Source organism: Lithobates pipiens, unplaced genomic scaffold (genome assembly GCF_037356315.1).
Source record: "Lithobates pipiens isolate NorthernLeopardFrog02 unplaced genomic scaffold, aLitPip1_a1.2 Scaffold_1, whole genome shotgun sequence".
Classification (NCBI taxonomy): Eukaryota; Metazoa; Chordata; class Amphibia; order Anura; family Ranidae; genus Lithobates; species Lithobates pipiens.
The window spans coordinates 220,594,537-220,615,312 of NW_027507685.1; the positions used below are offsets into that span (position 1 = coordinate 220,594,537).

Consider the following 20,776-nt stretch of genomic DNA (forward strand, 5'->3'; position numbering starts at 1 on the left):
CCCACTAACACCAACAATGGGGTATTATTCCTCCCACATACACCAATGATAAAGCATAAATTCTCTGACACCAAAGATGGGGGCACCATTCCTCCCACTAATACCAACGATGGGGCATTATTATTCCCACTAATACCAACAATGGGGCATTATTCTTCCCACTAATACCAATGATGTGGCATTAGTCCTCCCACTTACACCAATGATGGGGCACTATTCCTTTCACTGACACTAATGATGGGGCAATGATTTTCATGTTTGCCAGATCTGAATCCCAGCAACTTTACAGATCCTGCATCTGTTACCAAGGTAACTGATGGGGGTGATGGTGGGCAGAGAGCCCTGTACACAAAATCCTGTGTGTGGAGGGGAGTCGAGAGCCTTGGCCGTTGTGTTGTCCGCGTTCAGTTCCTGGCAGGTGTGGATTTCGGTCGGAGGTGTATGAACAGCGAGGGAAAGCATTGTCATTTTCCATGAAGTAAACCTAAATGGGTGACGTCTTAATTTTCTAAAGCGCGCGGTATCGTAGACAGTCGCCATTTTTTTTTCTCATAATCTTCTGTTGTCGCTTGTTTTGCATCCTCACCTCTGTCGCCTGTCAGCCACTTCCTGTCTATATGCACTCACTCCAGTTTTGGCTGGACCAGCTTAAAGGAGTAGTTCATGTTCACCAAAAAAACCTACAGATAAGGGAACGTCTGTAGACAAAAACAAGCCGTGCAGCTTTCACCAAAGTTGTATTTTGCCCTAGCTATAAGTGTAGACCATTTACATACCTCATGATTGGAAAGCTCCCAATTGCAAGTAATGATCAGGAGATTTCTGTTAGTAACTGTTGTGGGAGCACGCAGGGCGCGCACTCTCGGCAGAACTATATTTACATTCTGGTGCGCGAATATGCGGCCGCTCGGCATTAAGGCCCACCCACCAAGAGTCCGACAATTTGCGTACTGTCCACGCCAAGAGGTTAAAGGTGCGGTTTGTTGCGATTCACGCGGGATCCTGTCTCAAGACAATCATGGCAGAACTGCAATGTGTTTGGGGTGCCCAATCATCATGGCATCCAAATGCATGTTTCGCATCGATTGCCACGGGATTTGAACTCGCAGACCCCGTGATTCCAAATCGCAGAGTGTGAATGAGGCTTTCGACATGTCCATCCGCTGCTGAGACCGCTGATCATGCACAACTTTTTATTACTTTTTTATTGTTCATGCTCAATTTTTTTGACCCGATCAACGATGTTCGATATTGCGTATTGATAGGATCTTTTATGGGTCGGCAGTCTTTTATGTTGTCGCTAGCAAGGGCGCCACTTTGCTGCCAAGGTATTTCAAGGGTTGCTTCGTCCTGTCGTGTCTCAGTTGGGAATTGGTCCTTTCTTAGTCGTTTCGTGTACTTTATGATATCCATCCTCTTATTCAGTATACAGAAGAGTTTTAAAGGGGAACTTGTGCAATGCAGACACAAACTAAAATTAAACACAGGAACCTTTTGTGAAAGCGAGTGTTTGCATAAGAAGTCTGAAGGAGGATATCGAAGATTTACTTGTTGATGGCCAGAGAGGCTTTTTATGAGAGCTGGAAATGTGAAGACCCCGCATGATGACAGGTGGGTGTGGTCCTGAGTGTGAGCCATAAAACTTGTGTCTGGCGCTCCTCCTCCATAGGCCTCAGATGAAATCACACATCTAAAGATGTGACTGCTAATACTTCTTTTTTTTTAGCACAGTGGTGGCATAAATATTTGTAGTTTGGCTTACCGGTTTTACGCAAGTATGTGGTCAAAAGTAAGGATGAGCTCGGGCGTGTTCGCATGGTCCACGTGCAGAGCCCGCCAGGAAGTCGGCGCAGTGCTGCGCTAATCACAGGCAGTGAGACATTGCCCCGATGTGTTGCTACAGAGATCGGGAAATGTCTCACTGCCTGTGATTAGCGCAGCACTGCGCCGACTTCCTGGCGGGCTCTGCACGTGGACCATGCGAACACGCCTGAGCTCATCCCTAGTCAAAAGTATGTGGCTGCCTCTCCGAATTATGGAGACTAGGTGCTTCTAACTCTGGGCTAAGTTCTAAAGGCCGATAATCTGAAGACAAATTTAGTCCGATGAACGATCTGCCGATTTTCTGATCGTTAGTATGCTACTTTTAACAGCCGATTACGAATTTTCGGCAGACAAAAATTGGATGTGCAGGCTTGAAAATGTTTGTCTGATGTGACCACAACGTCCAAATTTTTTTATTTTTTTTACATTAGTACGGTTTTATGACAAAAAAATAAAAATCTGAAGAGCAGGACTAGGCATGCTCAGAAATGAAAGAACACATACAAAACAATTCAACACATTATGTCACTTCTGAAGTTGAATTCTATGGTCAGAACATTTTCTGATGGTGAATACCCTCTTCACTTTTGATTTAAGACTAGCATCCAACAAAAAACTGACGCAAATTCGTCCAATAATCTGACTGTGTGTACAAGGCTTTAGTATTTTGATTTAGCCTCCCCAAGCCAGTTGGAAAAAAAAAAGTGAAAGGAGGGGGACTGAGGACTCTGATGTGAAAAAGAGGGGGGGGGCTGAGGACTCTGATGTGAAAGAAAGGGGGAATGAGGACTCTGATGTGAAAGGAGGGGGGACTGAGGACTCTGATGTGAAAGGGGGACTGAGGACTCTGATGTGAAAGGAAGGGGGACTGAGGACTCTGATGTGAAAGGGGGGGGGGGCTGAGGACTCGAATGTGAAAGAAGGGGGTACTGCGGACTCTGTGAAAGAGGGGGATGGAGGACTGATGTTAAAGGGGGAGGCGAGGACTCCAATGTGAAAGAGGGACACTGAGGACTCTGATGTGAAAAAAAAGGGAAGCCGCAGACTCTGATGTGAAAAAGGGGACTGAGGACTCTAATGTGAAAAGGGGGGGCTAAGGACTCTGATGTGAAAGCGGGGGGCAAGGACTTTAAATATGAAAGGGGTGTGAGGATTCTAATGTGAGAGGGTGGGGGGGCTAAGAACTCTGATATTAAGGGGGCAAGGACTCTAATGTGAAAGGGGGGTGCTGAGGACGCTAATGTGAAAAGGGGGGGCTAAGGACTCTGATGTGAAAGCGGGGGGCAAGGACTTTAAATATAAAAGGGGTGTGAGGATTCTAATGCGAGAGGGTGGGGGGGCTAAGAACTCTGATATTAAGGGGGCAAGGACTCTAATGTGAAAGGGGGGTGCTGAGGACGCTAATGTGAATAGAGGGGGGCCTGAGGACTCTAATGTGAATAGAGGGCGGTCAGGGACTCCAATGTGAAAGGAGTGGGGGTTGATGACTCTGATGTGAAATAAGGTAGGGGCTAAGGACTCTGATGTGAAAGCGAAGCCAAGAACTCTAATGTGAAAGAGGGGCTCCAAGGTCTCTGATGTGAAGCGGGGGGCTGAGGACTCTGGTGTGAAATGGAGGGTACTGAGGGTTCTGATGTGATGGGGACCCCATCTTAGGCTGGGGTGCCTCAAGATTTTGTATATTTTCAAAGGGTCCCATGACTGAAAAAATATTGAGAAACACTGCCATGGAGCAGGACTACAGAACACCTCCCTCTATCATCTTGTCCACCGAATAGAGGGAAGGTGTTTTATAGCCCACTGAGAATGTAAACCCATCGATTTACCGGTTTCAGAAAACGGTTACATTCCCAGCATGCAGGGAGTGGTAACTCATAGGTGCTTGTGCTCCCAACCAAACTGTCAAACCATCCAATGTCTGGTGTCATTACTGATCACATGTGCAGCATCATGGCACTTGCAGATCTAACGGAATCCAAGATGGAAGCTTCCATGGCTGAAAAAGATAAGAAGGTTTAGTTTGGCTTAATTGTTGGTAGTGGAGCATAGAGCACAGGAAGTTATCAGCTCACAGTTTCTGACAGGATCAACAAGTATTTTTGCACTTCTTGGACGCCAATAAGAAAACCCTTTTCATGGTACATTTACCAGCCAAAAGGGAGCCAATAGTCCATGGTTGGGGTTTCCATTCACTGTAATAGCTGGTCGCTGTAGGATGGTGCGCCGGCAACCTTTCCCCGGGTCGTTATCGTTATTATTATTATTCTTCTTCATTTTCTGCTTTTTTAAAGCAACAAATTCCTCCAGAAACAGAACTGTTTTCTCTCAGCTCACTAATGAGCACAAAACGCAGAACATAACAGACTGGCATTTCATGTGTTTTTTTTTTTGTGTACCGTCATATTGCACGCAGCTCGCCTTTAACGTTTGCCAGATCTGAATCCCGGCAACTCCTTCCAATCTGGCAGCGACCATCTTTACAGATCCTGCATCTGTTACCAAGGTAACTGATGGGGGTGATGGTGGGCAGAGAGCCCTGTACACAAAATCCTGTGTGTGGAGGGGAGTCGGGAGCCTTGGCCATTGTGTTGTCCACGTTCAGTTCCTGGCAGGTGTGGATTTCGGTCGGAGGTGTATGAACAGCGAGGAAAAGCGTTGCCATTTTCCGTGAAGTAAACCTAAATGGGTGACTTCTTAATTTGCTAAAGCGCGGGGTATCGTAGACAGTCGCCATTTTTTTTTTCTCATAATCTTCTGTTGTCACTTGTTTTGCATCCTCACCTCTGTCGCCTGTCAGCCACTTCCTGTCTATATGCACTCACTCCTGTTTTGGCTGGACCAGCTTAAAGGAGTAGTTCATGTTCACCAAAGAACCTGCAGATAAGGGAACGTCTGTAGACAAAAACCAAACCGTGCAGCTTTCACCAAAGTTGTATTTTGCCCTAGCTATAAGTGTAGACCATTTAAGTACCTCATGAAGGCTCACTGGAATACTTCTAGCATGTTGCTAAGGACGTTGCTAAGAGAGACTTAGCTGATAGTGTTCACCTCCATGATCACAGGAGTGAGCTCTCAAACACTGAGCTTAGAGCTACTGTATCAGGGGAGAGAAACAGCATGTGAGGAGGATTGAATCAGAGAAAGAGCTCACTGCTGTGATGGTGGAGGTGAGCAGTGATGACTAGGCCTCACTTAGCAACATCCTGGGTGTATTCCAAAGTGAGGCCTAGTCATTACTGCTCACCTCCACCATCACAACAGTCAGCGCTTTGTACACACGATTGGATTGTTCGCCAACAAAAATGCGGACTTTTGTCCGAAGGGTGTGTGTCCAAACTTGTTTTGCATACACACAGCCACACAATTGTTGGCCAACAGATATGAACGTAGTGATGTACTACATTGTTTTTCAGCTCTTTAGCACCACCTTTTGGGCTCCTTCTGCTAATTTTGTGTTAGTAGAAGTTTGGTGAGTGTTGGTTCGCACTTTTCAGTTTGCGCTTTTCATTTTATGCTTTTCAGTTCATTTCTGAACGGCTGTTCGTCAACCAGACATGTTGTGGAATCGGAGGAGATAACATGTTATTTATTATTGGCCTTGGAGTTATTGCTTTGACATTATTTTTTTGGTTGAATAATAATGATTTGATTTGGTATATTTTCAATATTTTTGGATGCATAGAATGCACTTTTTGGTTGAGTTCTATTGGCAGATAGCATGTCTAATTTTATTTGTTTTCTTTTTTTAATGCACAATAAAAAAAATTGTGTAGAATAATACTTGGCTATGTGTTTTACTTCAAATGACAGTTTGGGAGTAGGCAGTTACATTTAAAAAAAAATACAATGTAAAATTAACAAGGGACACCAACATGGTTGTATCTTTGATCTTAAAAACTACGGGATAATGGTGCTGTGGTAACTTGCCAAAAAAAAATATATATAATAATATTATTCTTGATATCAATACAAAAAAAAAGCCTTTGAAAATCTGTTTGCAATAACTCCATCAATATCATCATTATTATCCTATTAAAGAAGAAGAGAATGTGCGCTACATTTCCAGATTTCATAATTTGCCGCGTCTCCATTACGAACGCTAGTTTACAAGACCGACCGCTTCTGGCTTGTCCTTGCTTCTAAGCATGCGTGTTTGTACTTTGGACATTTGTCCAACAGACTTGTGTACACACGCTCGGAAAATCCGACAATAGACATTTGTCCACGGAAAATCCGACAAAAATTGTCCGTTGGAGCGTACACAAGGTTGGATTTTCTGCCAATAGCCTGTCATCACACATTTTCCGTCGGAAAATCTGATCGTGTGTACGCAGCTTAACTGCAGAAGGCGTCAATGCAATGCTAACAACGCCCCAAACGCAGTGTGTTTGCCTGTATCAGTCAATGTATATATTTATCAGCACACCAAGGATCATCATAGTTACACAGTAGGTGAGGTCAAAAAAAGACACACGTCCATCAAGCCCAACCTATGTGTGTGATTATATGTCAGTATTACATTGTATATCCCTGTATGTTGCGGTCGTTCAGGTGATTATCTAATAGTTTCTTGAAACTATCGACGCCCCCCACTGAGACCACTGCTTGTGGAAGGGAATTCCACATGCTTGCCGCTCTTACAGTAAAGAACCCTCTACGTAGTTTAAGGTTAAACCTTTTTTCTTCTAATTTTGTCATCATCAAATGTCATCCGAAAATTTTATTGAAGAATGATTACATCACAAAGGACAAAGGGCAACGTTTAGGAACCACGCAGGACCCCTTCGTTAGACAGGATACAGAAGTACTGTGCAATCCGGTTGCAATGCGTTCCTTTAAAAGGCACTACTTTTAGTGGATTTCAGGCTGAAAAACGCACTGCATTAAAAATTGCGCAGGAATGCGAGTATGAGTCTATGTGATTCCTGGTGTGAACTGAATCTGAAAACGAGTGAGCACTCGTCGTGTCTCATGCCTCCATGATGCCGCCTTTTTCTGCTTTCCTCAAATCCTGAAGCTGCACCAACAAAATGGTTGCCGGGCTCCTGATTTATTAACCCCCAAACAATGCGTGTAAAAAAAGAAGAAAAGAAAAGAGGAATGCCGAGTGCGGTTATTAGAGCGAACTGCTATAAAAAGAAAATAGTTTGGCAGATTTCTCGGCAGCCCGTCTCATTATTGGATAAATTTAGTCTGGATTTTCATGGAGCTGTAGGCTAGAAATGGCAGGAGGCCGGGGGCTGAGGCGGGATGGTGGCGCTGTGAGGGGAAGACAAGCCAGTACACAGTGAAGGGCTCCGAAAATGTATAAAAATTTGTGTACAATAGCTGAAAGAAGGATGTTTGGGGTCTTAAGATGTGACCCATTGTTTCCTGTTGCCTCCTCAACAATCCCTATCCCTCATAACACAGCTGCTTTCCCATAACCCCCTGACATATAACCTTTTATTTGTAGGTCGGATTTATAGACCTTTTTTTTTTTTTTCACAAAAACAGCCAAACAAAATGTAAAAAAATCCTTGTTTTCCTTTTATTTAAGATGGATTTGAATATATTGGGGCTCATTCACACTATTGGCAGTGATCTGCACTCATCAACGCAAGGTCATGTTTTCTACGGGCCCTGTTCACATCACAATGGTGGGTTGTGGTGTATTGCGTATAAATGTTTCTCCCCAGAGCACGTCGCAATGAGCTGTGATAGATAGATTTCGATGAAGTGTCATTTTACTTCAGGAACTACTTAAGGACCGAGCCTTAAAAACATATTAAAAACATATTTATTTTGCTAGAAAATTACTTAGAACCCCCAAACATTATACATTTTTTCTTCTAACACCCTAGAGAATAAAATGGCGGTCATTGCATTACTTTGTCACACCGTGCTTGAGCAGCGGCCTTACAAGTGCACTTTTTTTGTAAAAAAATAAGACCACAGTAAAGTTAGCCCAATTTTTTTAATATATTGTGAAAGATAATGTTACGCCGAGTAAATTGATACCCAACATGTTACGCTTCAGAATTGCGCCCGCTCGTGGAATGGCGACAAACTTTTACCCTTAAAAATCTCCATAGGCGGTGTTTAAAAAAAATCCAGGGGTTGCATGTTTTGAGTTGCAGAGGAGGTCTAGGGCTAGAATTATTGCTCTCGCTCTACCGAACGCGCCGATATCTCACATGTGTGGTTTGAACACCATTTCCGTACACAGGCGCTACTCACATATGCGTTCGCTTCTGCACACAAGCTTGTTGGCAGGGGGCACCTTTCAATTTTTTTTATTTATTTTACCTTTTATTTTTTATTTTTACACTGTTCTTTAAAAAAAATGTAAGTATCCCTTGTAATAGAATAAAAGCATGACAGGACTTCTTAAATATGAGATCCTGGCTCAAAAAGACCTCAGCCCTCATATTTACATTAAAATGCAATAAAAAGAAAAAACGTTGCTTCCGCCCTACATTGATATGGAGACGGGTGGGGGTCATCTTCCTCTCACTCGTCTCCATGTCACTAGGGATGAGCTCAGGCGTGTTTGCATACTCCACGTGCAGAGCCTGCCAGGAAGTCGGTGCAGCGCTGCGCTAATCACAGGCAGTGAGACATTGCCCGATCTCTGCAGCCGCACATCGGCGCAATGTCTCACTGCCTGTGATTAGCGCAGCGCTGCACCAACTTCCTGGCGGGCTTTGCGCATGTTCCATGCAAACGCGCCAGAGCTCATCCCTACATGTCACACAAGAGAGAAGATCTGATTGCCTCCGCCGCTGCCGACAGCTCTGGTAATCATGCCCTTGCTATAGCCATTTATGTACCTCATGAAGCCTGACTAAAATAATTCCAGGATGAGGCCTAGTCATTACTGCTCACCTCCTCCATCACAGCAGTGAGCTTTTTCTGTGATTCATACCCCCTCACATTCACTTTCTCTCCTCTAATGCAGTAGCTTTGAGCTAGGCGTTTGAGAAATTACTCCTGTACTGGAGAAAGTGAGCAATAATGACTCAGCCTCACCCCTTTCACACCAGGGCGTTTTGCAGGCGCTATAGCGTTAGAAATAGCGCCTGCAATCCGCCCTAAAGAAGCTGCACCATTGTATGTAGTGTGAAAGCCCAGAGGGCTTTCACACTACAGCGGTGCGCTGACAGGACGTCAGAAAAAAGTCCTGCCAGCAGCTTCTTTGGAGCGGTGAAGGAGCGTGTGTTTACCGCTCCTCCACCGCTGCTCCCCATTGAAATCAATGGGGCAGCGCTGTAATGCCGCCAGCAAAACGCCGCTATTACGGCGTATTGCCGGTGGTTTTAACCCTTTCGCGGCCGCTAGTCGGGGGTAAAAGCGCCCCGCTAGCGGCCGAAATGCGCCGCAGATCCTAAAAATGGCGGCGTTTTACCGCCGACGCAAAGGGCGGTGTGGTGTGAAAGGGGACTTACTGTAGCAACATCCTGGGAGTTTTCCAGTCAGGCTTCAGGACATACAACTATAGCAAGGGCATTATTCAACTTTTGTCAATGCTGCACAGTTTGTTTTTATCTACAGACACCTCTTATCTGCATAGGCAGTTTAAAAAAAAAAAAAAGGTGAACTAACCCTCTAACTACCATATTTATCGGCATATAACACGCACCCCAAGTTTAGGAGGGATTTTTAAGAAAAAAAACTTTTAGGAGGGAAGTTTAAGGAGAAAAAAAACGTACATTTAAATGCCCATCAATGCCGTCCTATGATGGACATAACACAGGTCCAATGACAGGACTGGGTGTGACTGTGAGCGGAGCCTTGAAGAGCCGAGTACACTTGGCTATGTGTATCTCGGCGGCGATCGCTCTGCTCACAGTCAGCGGAGATCAGCGTATAACACGCACCCACGATTTCCCACTGATTTTAAGGGGAAAAAAGTGCGTGTTATATGCCGATAAATACGTTACTTGGTTTCCGCCCTATAGCACTTTTACTGCTACAGGGCGGCAGCTGTGCATATGTATACCGTGTTTCCCCGAAAAATAAGACCTAGCGTTATTTTCCAGGAGAGCTGCAATATAAGCCCTACCCTGAAAATAAGCCCTAGTTTAAAATGCTTGTAAAATCCTATAATCCACTCTATTACAGTAGTATATAATATACAATGTGTATGTTTATGTAATATAAATGCGGGGAAGAGAGCTCCGGCGGAGATCGGCGCTATAAACGAAGGTATTTGGCACAATTATATTACAGAAACACACACATTGTACATTATATACTACTGTAATAGACTGGATTATAGGATTTTACAAGCTCAAGCTTTATCTCAGTTCACACTGGGGATTTCTGTCAGGCAGAGAGAGAGAGAGGGGGAGAGAAGACAGCACATTACATGGTAAGACCTACCCCGAAAATAAGCCCTATTGTGTCTTTTGTTGCCAAAATTAATATAAGACCCAGGCTTATTTTCGGGGGAAACACGGTATATATACGTGATTCTGCATTTCCGCCTGCAGGGGGCACACAATCAACGGGGGGGGGTCCCTGGGACTCTATGTTCTCCAGCACCTGACGATCGCTGGTAACCAACACAGAACAGAAGTCAGATCCCGGTTCTGACAGGAGGAAAGGGATGGATCCTGCATCTCTGCAAAGCAGGGATTTGAATCCATGTCCTTCCCTAGTAAAAGCAGCACATATAGTAAACAGAAACACTGGCTAGGCACACATTTTAACGCATTGATCGCCCTAGATGTTAACCCCTTCCCTGCCAGTGTCAGTACAGTAACAGTGCTTATTTTTTAACACTGATCACAGTATTAGTGTCACTGCTTCCCAAAAAGTGTTTGAATGTCCACCGCAATATGACAGTCTCGCTATAAGTCGCTGATCACCGCCACTATTAGTTTAAGAATGAATAAATTCTATAAATATATACCATAGTTTGTAGACTCTATAACATTCACGTAAACCAATAAATACACACTTATTGGGATTTTTTTTTACCAAAAAACGTAGCAGAATCCATTAATGAAGAAGTTTTTTTTTTTTTATTGTATTGGATATTTTTTATAGCAGAAAGTAAAAAATATTGTGTTTTTTTTTTTTTTTTTTTTTTTAAATTGTCGGTATTTTTTTGTTTATCACACAAAACATAAAAACCGCAATGGTGATGAAATACCGCCAAAGAAAAGCTCTATTTGTGCGCAAAAAAAAAGACATACTTTTTTTGGGGTGCAGCGTTCCATGATAACGCAGTGCCGTAGCGCAAAAGATGGCCAGGTCATGAAGGGGGGTAAATTATTCCAGAGGTGAAGTGGTTACGGTAGATCTATGGACAAAAACTGACATTCACTAGTCCATAAAGATTGATGTAAATAAAGTCAGATTGAAAAACATGTCTCTTTTCAGTACATGTCTTACAGGCCTGCTTCCTCTAGTTAGGTGACAACACAGAGGTGACAACACAGCTTCCTCTCTATCCAAATTGCCGCTTTGTCATCCTTTTCTTTTGCTTTTTACAACCGCCAGTGAAGTCCATATCTATTCAGCACTCTTCAGTAAATGTCATTTTTAAAAGCATTTAGAGCTTGTTCACACCAGAGGCTATACGGGAAGTCGCCTGAAATTACGCGTTTTACCACATCGCACAAAAACATGCTGCCTTTTACAAATACGCACACATGCCGTTAATCCTTCATGGCACCTCCGTGCATCTGACAAGCACATGTACATTCGTGGCCGTCAGAATGCATGGTACCACAGTAGCATGTGGATTGGTGTGGCACGCTTTTAAAACGAATGCATGCAGTACATTTTTCGCGTGTCTACATGCGTTTGGCAGCTTATTAAAACGAATGGACAAAACGCACTCCTGATCTGTTCTGGATGTGTTTCTGCATTTGCGGTTTTAACACGTTTGTCACGCGTTTTTTTGCTGTGCTTCCGTATACATTTCAGAAGCTTTTGTTTCTTCTTTTTTCCTGTTCTTTCTTCACTGTACTGGGATTCTGAATGTTTTTGATGCGTTCCAGTGCATCTTTGATGTGTTTTACCACATTCCAGTACAGCCCGGTGCAGAAAAAAATGCAGCATGTTTTACTTATTTTTCTGGAAAAAAATGGAGAAACACCCCTACAATGGGACTATGAGCACTACCACAAGTGAAAAAAATTTATTTATAAATATAGAACATTTTATTCAAAAGAGAATTGTGGTACATATCGTGAAAGATGTTTACATATAGTATTTATGTATATATTTACATATAGTGTTTGTACATAAATATGCATAAATGTGGATATAAAAAAACCGTCAATGTGAAATCCTAAAGTTTCCCTAAACCGACGCGTTTCAGAAATTCTTTCCTTCATCAGGGCTCACACAGTGAAATTTAAATCTGGAGAATTACAGAATACAAAATGATTGATTAACATCATCACTACCAAACTATACCTAGAATATTGCCACAGATTAAATACACTTACATTATATTCATTGACACTGCACATAAGTATCCACATAATTAAAAAAGGGATTGTGTAACTCCACACCTGGCTCCTCGCACGCACCATCCAATGGTCAACCATAAATCACCATGCCTGGCTAGAGAATCCCAAATGCTTATTTGTCTGGAACTGGAACGCCCTGGAACTGATTGCACTAGTGTGAGCTATGGCATTGGAAACCATATAACTTACTTTCCATGCGTTTTTGATGCATGTAAAAAACGCAGTGGACAGCATGTGGTGTGAACTGGCCCATGAGTTTCAGGGCTTTTTGTTTTTCTGTATCCAAAACGCCTAGAAAAGAAGGTTACATGATTTTCTATGCAACACACCAGTGCTTCCAGTTCCAGAAAAAAAAGAACATGCTGCATTTTTCCAGCACAGCACAACTGTCCTAGAACCCAGTAAAATGCATCAAAAACGCACCAGAACACGCATCAAAAATGCACTGGACGCCAGTGCAGTGGGGGGGGGGGGGGGAAATCATCCGGAAGCGCATCATAAAAGCACTGAAACGCATCAAAAATGTGCATTCAGAAACTCACCTGGAACTAATCTGGAGGACGCCTCCATGGGAAGTTCAAAGTAAGTGACTTTTGCCGCGTACACACAATCGGAATTCTCGTCGGAAAAGCCTTCGATGGCTTTTCCGATGCAATTCCACTCAAGCCTGTGCTGCCTACACACGGTCACACCAAATTTGGACCGCCAAGAACGCGGTGATGTACAACACTACAACAAGCCGAGAAAATTATGTTCAATGCTTCCAAGCATGCGTCAAATTGTTTCCGAGCATGCGTAGGAATTTTTTGCGTCGGGATTGCCACAGACGATCGGAATTTCCGATCAAAACTTTTTCCGTTGGAAAAATAGAGAACCTGCTCTCTGACTTTTTTTGCTGGCCTAAATTCCACCAGCAAAAGTCCGATGGAGCATACACACGGTCGCATTTTCCACTGAAAAGCTCTCATCTGTCTTTTGCTGGCCAAATTTCCAATCAGAGTGTGAAACGCCTTAACACATCTCCTTGGATCTGGTGCTGTGATGTATTGTTTGTTTTTGCTTCAATAAAGATTTTCAGTTACTGTGTGCAGATCACATGCAAAATCAGCCATACAGATTGTGTGGCTGAATTTGCATCGCATTTGCACCAAACTGGTGCAAGACCCTTTTTTTGGTCCATCCTGGAATCGGATTGAATGAGTATTCACACCTATGCGATCCGATTCCTGCACAATTTGGCACTGCGATCTGCGAACTCATCTGGGGGTGTCATTAACTTTGCATTGACACTCGCAGTGGTTCGCAGATGTCGGTGTGAACCGCCGGCAGGTGACACTGGAATGGCGATGGTTCCCGCATTGGCATATAGGCAGACCGGGACTCAAGCAAAGAGTCGGGTGAAAATATCAAGCAGTGAAATCCCTTGACCACCAGGACGTTTATAATCGTACTTTGGTAGACATGAGGTTAAAAAAAGTGAATGTTTTCAACCGAGTTGATGACGACTTTTAGGATACGTGATGGTAAACGGCGATGAGTAATCTGCTGCTGGAGCCCCCACACTTCCAATGAAGTATAGGAGGAAGAACTTCTGTTTTGGCAGGCTCAGGATAGGTACCGGAAATATATAGCCGTTGGCTTCATTACACTGCAGGAATTGAGATCATATCTTGTCTTCCAAGGTTCTGTACATCCAGATCCTGCTTGGAATGTGGCCGGGTGGCTTTTGCCGGGTAATGATTTATACAAAGCAAGAAACAGAGCAATGTGTGAAGAGGCTTCATGCCTGACATGGAGAAGGCGCGGATTATAGTTGCGTCATGTAAGGAAACAAAAGAATTGGGGAGCGGTCAATGTTTGCGGGTGAAATTTTAGGATTACGTGTAAGATTATCTTGGCACCTCCAAAAAAAATAAAATAATTTGATATATACTTAGTGTTGTTTTGGCCGCGATTTTTATTTTATTTTATAAGTCAGCAGCCACAAACACTGTAGCTACTGACTTTTAATAAGGACATTTACCTGTCCAGCGAGCCCGCGATGTCATACGCACGAGGCCGATCCATCCATCGGATCGGCTGCCGGCGCCGCCATCTTAACGAAGGGAAGCAGGCAGTGGAACCTTGCGGCTTCACTGCCCGTTTCCTACTGCGCATGCGCGAGTCACGCGGCGCTTTGTGAATGGCCCTGTTGTTTTCTGGGACACACACATGTCCCAGAAGGCCGCTCTCCGAAGAGGAGGAAGCGAAGCGGAATAGGAAGAGGCAGATTAGGAAGACTGCCTAGCAACAGCGGTTTCAGGTAAGTTTTTTTTTTTTTTTTTTTTTTTTTAAAGAATATTAATGCAATTTTTTATTTTAGGGTGATCCTCCACTTTAATGTTGAACTAAACAAATTTAAAAGATCAAAATGAATAGCCTATTAAATTAAAAGATAATTGCCTTAAATCGGGGGTCAGCAACCTGTAGATCGCGGCCAGGTGACTAGCAGATTGCGGTCTGGGCTTGCTGACCCGACATACCAGAGCATCACATCAAACAGAGAGCAGTGCAGAGGGACTACCTGGAAGGTTGGAGCTGACGTTGTAGTAGACTGCTATTAGACCCCTTTCACACTGACAGTGCCCGCTGTTTGCGCTAAAGCGCCGATCGTTTTAGCAGCGCTGTTTAACCACTTCAGCCCCGGAAGATTTGGCTGCTCAATGACCAGGCCATTTTTTGCGATACGGCACCACGCCTCTTTAACTGACAATTGAGCGGTCTTGCAACGCTATACCCAAACAAATTTTTTTTCGACAAATAGCGTTTTCTTTTGGTGGTATTTGATCACCTCTGCGGTTTTTCTTTTTTGCGCTATAAACAAAAGAAGACCGACAATTGAAAAAACAATATCTTTTACTTTTTGCTATAATAAATATCCCAAATTTAAAAAAAAAAATGTTTTCCTCGGTTTAGGCCAATATGTATTCTTCTACATATTTTTGGTAAAACAAAATCACAATAAGAGTATATTGATTGGTTTGCGCAAAAGTTATAGCGTCTACAAAATATGGGATAGATTTATAGCATTTTTATTTTTTTTACTAGTAATTGCAGTGATCAGCGATTTTTTTTTTTTTTTTTTTTTTTTTTTTTTATCGGGACTGCGATATTGTGGCAGACACATCGGACACTTTTGACACGTTTTTGGGACCAGTGACAATTATACAGCAATCAGTGCTATAAAAATGCACTGATTACTGTATAAATGTCACTGGCAGGGAAGGGGTTAACACTAGGGGGCGATCAAGGGGTTAACTGTATTCCCTCACTGTGTTCTAACTGTGGGGGAGATGGGACTGACTAGGAGAGGAGAGAGATCGGTGTTCATACTTAGTATGAACACACGTTCTCTCTCCTCTCCCCTGAGAGAACCCGGGATCTGTGTGCTTACACTCTCACAGATCCCAATTCTCGCTCTGTCACGAGCGATTGCAGGGGCCCGGCGGTCATCGCACCTGCCAGGCACTCGCATCTGTGGTGAGTGCACGGCCCCTACTGGTCAAAAGGTGAAGCGACGTAAGGTAACAGCTTTCTGCTCAGGGCAGCCAACCAGTTGTACTGTGGCGGCTGGTCGGGAAGGGGTTAAGTGGCTCTTTTGCGTTGCTTTTCGGCCGCTAGCGGGGCACTTTTACCCAAAGAGAAGGGGTTAAAAACTCCCGCTTTCCATTGCTTTCAAAGCGCTTTAGAAAGGATGAGAGTGGGTTTACATCCACTTTAAAACTACTGCCATAGTGGTAATCTATAAGGATATACATGCCGCCTGCATGTATCCTTACCTGTCAAATGTCTCCCCTCTGTCTGAGACTGCAGATTCTGTGGGTAGGTCTCTTGTCTTGTCTCCTCCTATCAGCATGCTTCTTGTCAGCACATTGGCTCCTTGTGCTGCTTCTTCCTCTCACATTTCAACCATGCTGTATAGGGCCTGCAAACCGCTAATGCCAGGTTAAATATAAAAACCTACACTGCTTGCAATAAAAAAAAATATATTGAATGATAAATATGAATGATTACAGGGCTACATTCATTTGTGTTTTTATATCTGCCCAGAGCTCAGCTTTAAATCCTAACCCCAGTGTGCTTTGTGTAGTGCTATGCAAACATTAGATTTTTGGATAGAGTGGAGAAAAATTAGAACCTCTGTCATGTATTTATTGCTGTCTGTGTCCCTATTGGGGTGATTTTTCCCTACTTCCTTTCAGATCATGAAGTGATGGGAGGTTTCCTCAAGAAAGACACAGAGAGAAGAAAAGTGTTTTGGTTTAGGCCCCTTTCACACCTGTGCAACTTATCCTGCGACTAGGGACTGCAAAGTCACGTGACAAGTCTTTTTCCATGATTTCCAATGAGTGCCGTTCATATCTGTGCGACTTCAAAGTAGTCCCTGCACTACTTTGGTCCGACTTTGATGCAACTTGAGGTCCATAGACCTCCAAGATTACACAGGCATTGCTTTGAGTCACTGCAAAAATTGCGGCAAAGTCGCACGACTTTCAGGTCGCACAAGTGTGAAAGGGGCCTAAGTGGAACTTCTGACCGTGTTTTTGTATTCCTGTTTGTGCTTTCCTGCCCAGGTAACGATGATTCATACTAGCCTAATATGCCATTATCTTGCAGGGTTTTTTTTGTTGTTTTTGCGTCCCCAGGGTTGACTACTGCTTTAAAATAATTGTAAAGTTTCTGAGTTTAACAAACATGTTATACCGGTAATGGGGAACCTTGGCACCCCAGATGTTTTGGAACTACATTTACCATGATGCTTATGTACTCTGCAGTGTAGCTGAGCATCATGGGAAATTAAGTTTCAAAACATCTGGGGTGCCAAAGTTTGCCATCACTATGTTATGCTTACCTGCGCTGTGCAGTGATTTTGCAGAACAGCCCAGATCCTCCTCTTTTCAGGTCCCTCTTTGGAGCTCCTGACCCTGCCCTCCTGTTGAGTGCCCCCCACAGCAAGCACTTGAGCCGCAGCTCCTTGTGTCCATTCAAGCAGGAAGCCCCGGTTCGGCCCCGCTCCCTCTCTCTACTGATTGGCTAATTGACCTTGATTGACAGCAGTAGGAGCCAATGGTGGTGCTGCTGTGTTTCAGCCACTCAGGAGGGAGAGTCCTGGATGGACAAGGCACTCGTGGACAACACTGGATATAGAGATGGGGCTCAGGTGAGTATTATGGGGTGTTGGGGTGGCTGCTGCACACAGGTTTTTTTTTTTTTTTTTTTATCTTAATGGATCCAATGCATTAAGAAAAAAACCTTCTTGCTTTACATCCACTTTAAATCCAAGGAGGTGCATGACATCTCCTGGACTTGTCTCTGTTATTTACATCTGAGGGTTTTATTGCACTCTCAAAAGACAGCTATCACTGTATTTCCAGGAGCCCCACGCTGATGCTTCAGGTCTAAGCATCTTCCAACATTGGGGTCGGAGCAGCTGCTATGCCTGCCCCTCCCCTCCTCCTGCCAAATCACAGAAGCCTTTGTATTATGTGAAAAATACAAAGGCTTCTTTGAATGGGCAGTAGAGGGGAGGGGTAGGCATAGTTGCTCTGTGTGTCTCTCTCACAGCCCTGAATGTCAGTGTATGCTCTGACAGAGTCATAAAAAGATGTACTGCACCTTCTTGGACTTAACTCATAGTATGTCTGCACTTTTTACAAAGTGGCTAAATTCCCGGAATTCAGCTTTAAATCTTTCCTGAATAAATAAAGTCCGGAATAAACGGAAGGTCCATTTCACTGCCAGAGCTTCTGCAATCTTTTGCCGTTACTGGAAAATAAAGTATTTTATTCCGTGACTATGGCGTGATCAATTTTGTCATGGAGGTTTGTTCTCAGTATGTATCAATATGAAGTACTTAGTTTTAAGTGTGTGATAAAGGACATAGCTGACTAAAAATGCTCTGCACTCCCGCTAACCCCTTCTTATCACCTTTTTCCCTTTTGCAGTCGCTGGCCTCAAGTGTGGAGACAGATATAGGATCCGTCTGTGAAACTGACAGAGCGCCAAGGCACAAAAAGAAGGAGTGAGTATGGAGATGAGTTCTCTATTGCTCCCCATGTGGGCGGTTTGTCTATTTATGGATTTCTAACCACACCATTGGGCCTCATTTTAATGGGCTTTGAGAGGAAACATTTGATGAAATCCCTATAAAAAATGTTTATGAGGGTTGTATGATGCTTCATTACCCAGTACCCACATCCCAAACTGTTCAATGAGGAATGACACTATAATAATAATAATTATTTTATGGGACATTAACGATACCAAATCAATCCAAAACTGTATTTATTATTTTATTTCAGGATGTACACTATATTACCAAAAGTATTATGACGCCTGCCTTTACACATACATGAACTTTAATGGCATCTCGGTCTGAAGGGTTCAATATTGAGTTGGACCATCCTTTACAGCTAGGACAGCTTCAACTCTTCTGGGAAGGCCGTCCACAAGGTTTATAGTGTGTCTATGGGAATGTTTGACCATTCTTCCAGAAGCACAGTTGTGAGGTCAGACACTGATGTTGCACAAGAAGGCCTGGCTCGCAGTGTCCGCTCTAATTCATCCCAGAGGTGTTCTATCAGATTGAGGTTCAGGCCAGTCAAGTTCCTCCACCCCCAAACTCGCTCATCCATGTCCTTATGGACCTTGCTATGTGCACTGGTGTGCAGTCATGTTGGAACAGGAAGGGGCCATTCCTAAACTGTTCCCACAAAGTTTGGAGTATGAAATTGTCCAAAATGACTTGGTATGCTGATACCTTAAGAGTTACCTTCATTAGAACTTGGGGACCAAGCCCAATCTCTGAAAAAAAAAAACACCATAATCCCCCCTTCACTATATGATTTGGACCAGTGTACAGAGCAGGAACAGGATAATGTCTAGCAGTATCTGGCAGCAAACCAAACACTGGAGTTAGGGGGAAATGTAGAGGCGTAACTAAAAACACTCCCAGCAGCTGGGAGACACCTGCTGGTGGACTCCGGAGCTACAACCTTTTCCTCTGGGAAGTGCCACCAGCAGGTGATCCAGGTTCAGACAACCCTGACTGCCACCCTTAATCCAACCCAGCACCTCCTTGGGGTTGTACGCATACCACAATGCTTTGCTTTGGGGCTGCAGCAAAAATGATTCCCCCTGTCGTATTTGAAAGGCAGTACCATCGTCAAACATGACCCATTGAAGTGGTTGCAGTGTGGTGGTGCAGACTTGCAGGGTTAAAACAGAACCAGGTGGCATATCACCTCTTAGCCACTTGCCAAATGTCCTCTTAAAGGCAAGCCACCGCAGAACCCTTTTTAGTAGGGCGGCAAGGGCTGCCACAAGTGTAAAGGAACCCAAAGGTCCCCAGGTCCTTATCAAACCAAAAGTTGTGTACAAGGCCAGGTGGTGTAGCCTTGAAGAACCAATACACACTTTGTATCCAGAAAAGGGCAGGCACCTCACTAAAAGTCTTTTCTATGGTCCCAAGTGCATCAATCCCTGTTTCCAATGTGGTGGACAAGTGTTTTTTTTTTTTTTTAACGTGTACTTGAGGAATAGATATTACAATTTTAACAGTTCAATTTTGGGTTGATTTGGAACTGGTAAAGGCCCATTTAATAGTGATAATAGTGTCATTCCTTACATTTGGTGGTTTTCTAGTTTTAAGAACACTTACCAACACCGGCTCCTATATTATCATTTTGGCAAATGATTTAGTACACATCAGTACATAGTAGGTGTTACTTGCACCATTATACAGACATTGTTGGTTACCATCACTTTATAATTGTCCCAAAAGGCTTCTATTGCAAGTGCATGTGAATGCCTGCCAAGTGAGAATATAGGTTCCATAAACTATCGGTGGCGCACCATTAACAACATGACTGCTGAATTTACTACCCCCTTCATGACCAGGCAATTTTTTGCGATACGGCACTGCGTTATTTTAACTGACAATTGCACGGTCATGTAACGCTGTACCCAAATAAAATTTATATTATTTTTTCCCCACAAATAGTGCTTTCTTTTGGTGGTATTTGATCATCCCAGTTTTTCTTTTTTTGCACCATAAACAAAAAAAGACCCACAATTTTAAAAAAAACTATATTTTTTACTTTATGCTATAAAATATATCCAATTAAAAAAACAGAAAAAAATTTAATTTCTTCATAAATTTAGACCAATATGTATTCTTCTACATGTTTTTGTTAAAAAAAATCCCAATAAGCTTATATTGGTTGGTTTGCACAAAAGTTATAGCGTCTATAAACTATGGTATAAATATATATTTATTTAGATTTTTTTTTTTTATACCAGTCATTGCCGCGATCAGCGACTTATAGCGGGACTGCGTTATTGCGGCGAACAATCGGTCACTAACTGACACTTTGTGGGGACCAATGTTAGACCAATATGTATTCTGCTACATGTTTTTGGTAGAAAAAAAAATCCCAATAAGC

General features: G+C 43.3%; 1 protein-coding gene across 3 annotated transcripts in view; it reads left to right on the plus strand.

The window, feature by feature from the left end:
• The window catches only part of LOC143983383 (regulator of G-protein signaling 3-like), a 257,050-nt gene that overhangs the window by 165,923 nt on the left and 70,351 nt on the right, over positions 1-20,776 (plus strand). For all 3 annotated transcript variants that reach the window (XM_077483018.1, XM_077483037.1, XM_077483027.1), the window contains exon 3: positions 18,278-18,354. In XM_077483018.1, coding sequence (XP_077339144.1) covers positions 18,278-18,354 — 77 coding nt within the window. The remainder of the gene's footprint in view (positions 1-18,277; positions 18,355-20,776) is intronic.